This window comes from Nicotiana tabacum, chromosome 7 (assembly GCF_000715075.1).
Source record: "Nicotiana tabacum cultivar K326 chromosome 7, ASM71507v2, whole genome shotgun sequence".
Taxonomy (NCBI): Eukaryota; Viridiplantae; Streptophyta; class Magnoliopsida; order Solanales; family Solanaceae; genus Nicotiana; species Nicotiana tabacum.
The window spans coordinates 85,253,570-85,256,269 of NC_134086.1; the positions used below are offsets into that span (position 1 = coordinate 85,253,570).

The window sequence follows — 2,700 nt, forward strand, 5'->3', positions numbered from 1 at the left end:
ATTCGACGTCCCAAATTTGATTAATATTGTAATAAGCTAGAACCAAATGATATGTGCACTCTTTAACTTGAGTTTAGTTATGAGGATTTGTAAGAAACATGTTAGTATGTGAGCTTTTGTAAATATTATATCAGTTTTATGAAAGTATTTATGAATGAATAAGAAATTTTTTATTATAAATATATTTTCCTCATCAAGACACAATGCAAAACACTATTTACACCACCAAAGCTTGAGGGAATAATCAAGACTCAAGTTAAAGAAATCGAAATAAAACACCAGAAATACATTTATGAAATGCGAATTTTCATTGTACATTATGAACTATGATCAAACACAGAGAACAAGCAGATAGAATTTATACTGGTTCTTAACCAAAGTACCTAATACATGCAGCAGCAGTAGCTTATTGTTGAGAAAGCCTCATATCAAGAAATTCCACCATTATAGTGAATCCCAAAACTAGAAGCAGCTAAAGATATTGTGCATATAATCTTCCAACTGAAGTCAGGGGCAACACTGATTCTTGTCTATATTTGGGAACTGTTTCTATCCGAGTTGCGTTAGAGTTGGCAAATAAACACCATGGCGTGAAAGTGATAAGCATTGGCAAGGACTTAATTGAGCTGAGAGAAGAACTGGGAAACTATACCTTATTCATTCAAAGGCCATCAATTCAATCTTCTCCTTCTAGGTTCGCGGAAAAGTGCGCTATCTACATCAGAAAGCCTCGACAAAATGCTTCTTCTCCTGGAAGCCAAGGAAGATCGACCCACAGGCAGATTGCGAGTATCAGTTGTAAGGTTTTCCAGCTGAACAACAGTGTCAGAGACTTCATTTGCTTGAGAAGAGGAGGGAATGGATGTAGCGGAACTTGTCCCTGCTACTGCATCCAGAGTCCGAATATCTGACTGTATGAAAGCAGCATCTCTTCTGAAAGAATCACCATCATCTGTCGCTCCATGAACGGCATCTCCATTACTTCTTTGGAGAAGCCGATCAGTGAGTGATGCTGCAAGGTCTTCAAACATCCGTTGTGCATTATCTAACTCTGATGAAAGAGAAGCAGCGCCTTCTGACAACACCCTCGAGATAAGACGGGAACGTAGTCTCCGGCTGCTTAAGGTATCAGCAGTTTGCAACACATGAGAGCTTCTCACAAAATTCAAATTAACTCCACCAGCATCCTGTCGCTGCGCTTGATGCCCCAATCCAATACTAGTTCTAATTCTTCTTAGTGCTTCTGCAACCGGGATGTGAGACAAACCTCGAGTCACACGCTGCTGTCTAACACTCTCTACTCGACGTGCCTTCGGCCTTGGCGGTATTTTCAAACCAGACTCCAGTTCCGTGATGCTTTCACCATCTCCATTACCATAAACTGGAGTAACATTTCCATCTGCAACCTCTCCTTTGCATACAGGGCATTCCTTTGTAGTTGAATCAACATAAGGTAACTGATAAAAGCACGGCCAGCAATATAGGTGGCCGCAACAAGTCAAGATAGGTTCTTTCGCCATATCCAAGCATATATTACAGTCAAAAAAACTTCCACCATCATCATCTACCTTATTAACCACTAAATCCATCTCTAATGCCTTTGCTACCAAATGGGAACTATCCCTTTTGCATCCCCGCTCCACAGTCCTTTCCGCCACATCTAAAACACTGTCGCTGTTCTGAACTTGCATCTCACTATCCACATTACCAGAAGTATCAATGGTAGTGCGAGCCTGACGCCGCCTATGGCGCTGCAAAGCTCTAGCAGTGACAGCCTCAAGATGCCTAATTCTCTCCTCAATCCTAGTGTGAGCAGTTTCTAAATCATTTAACAAAGACACTAATCCTAAAGGTGAACCCGAAGGTGGGTCCGAAGGTTGTTGGTTCAAATCCAGATCCATCCCCATATCATCATCCATCATCAGATTATCAGAAATTCCAGTTTAGTCCCCTACTGTTAGTTACCGCTTAATTTCCAAGATACCCTTTTTCAGAAGGAGAAAGCAGTCGAGTCTAGATTTTGCCCAAAGAAAAAATCAAGTATTAAATGAGAAGATAGGGTTTATACGGCCAGCAAACAGGGGGGAAAAAGTAAACTTTATCCTAAATCTGAATCATCAAATGATGAAATGAAAAACCCAAATCAACGATTGATTAAAAACCTGCAAGATGGATAAAATCCAGCAATCTGAAGGAAGAAAATTCCTTGAAATGGCCGCCATCCAGTGCTTCTTGTGCTTGTACACACGGAAGAAGGAAGTGGGGTTGGGGTGGGTTTTTGGGGTGTGGGGGAGGGGGAGGGGGGGGGAGGAGTTCCAGGGACCGCCAAAGGTCTATGGATGGGCCATGATATAGCGCAACATTGGGTCACTGAATTTGGCCATTTGGGACCAATGAGGGTTAGCGGGAAATAAAGAATCGTTCTGTTAAGTTGGCGGAATATTTGGTTTGCTAAGTTCGGAAAATAATTAATTTGGTTTAAGTCAATTTGAGCGACTCAAGAGTTTATTTAAGTTAAAATATGTTAAAAAAATATTTGAGTTAAATGTATAGAATCAAAGTGAGCTTAAAGTGCGTAATAAATAATAATCTAGGCCGTCCAACTAAAAACCAATTTCTAAAGTTTATCTATTGCCTAAATTTCTAATTAGGAGCACTACTGTGTTTCAATTTAAAAAAACAATATAAAGACTCTGAATT

At 40.2% G+C, this 2,700-nt stretch overlaps 1 protein-coding gene across 1 annotated transcript; it reads right to left on the reverse strand.

Moving 5' to 3' along the window:
- Positions 1-267: 267 nt before the first annotated feature.
- On the reverse strand, positions 268-2,290 carry LOC107778029 (uncharacterized). The gene is made up of 2 exons (XM_016598213.2): positions 2,163-2,290; positions 268-2,013 (listed from the first exon to the last, which is right to left on the reverse strand). Exon 2 carries the CDS (start codon positions 1,920-1,922, stop codon positions 672-674), a length of 1,251 nt encoding a protein of 416 aa, XP_016453699.1. The 5' UTR covers positions 1,923-2,013; positions 2,163-2,290; the 3' UTR covers positions 268-671.
- Positions 2,291-2,700: the final 410 nt, after the last annotated feature.

Bases quoted from the DNA above. Each gene is read 5' to 3' on its own strand.
- LOC107778029 (XM_016598213.2), bottom strand. From the start codon at position 1,922: ATGATGGATGATGATATGGGGATGGATCTGGATTTGAACCAACAACCT.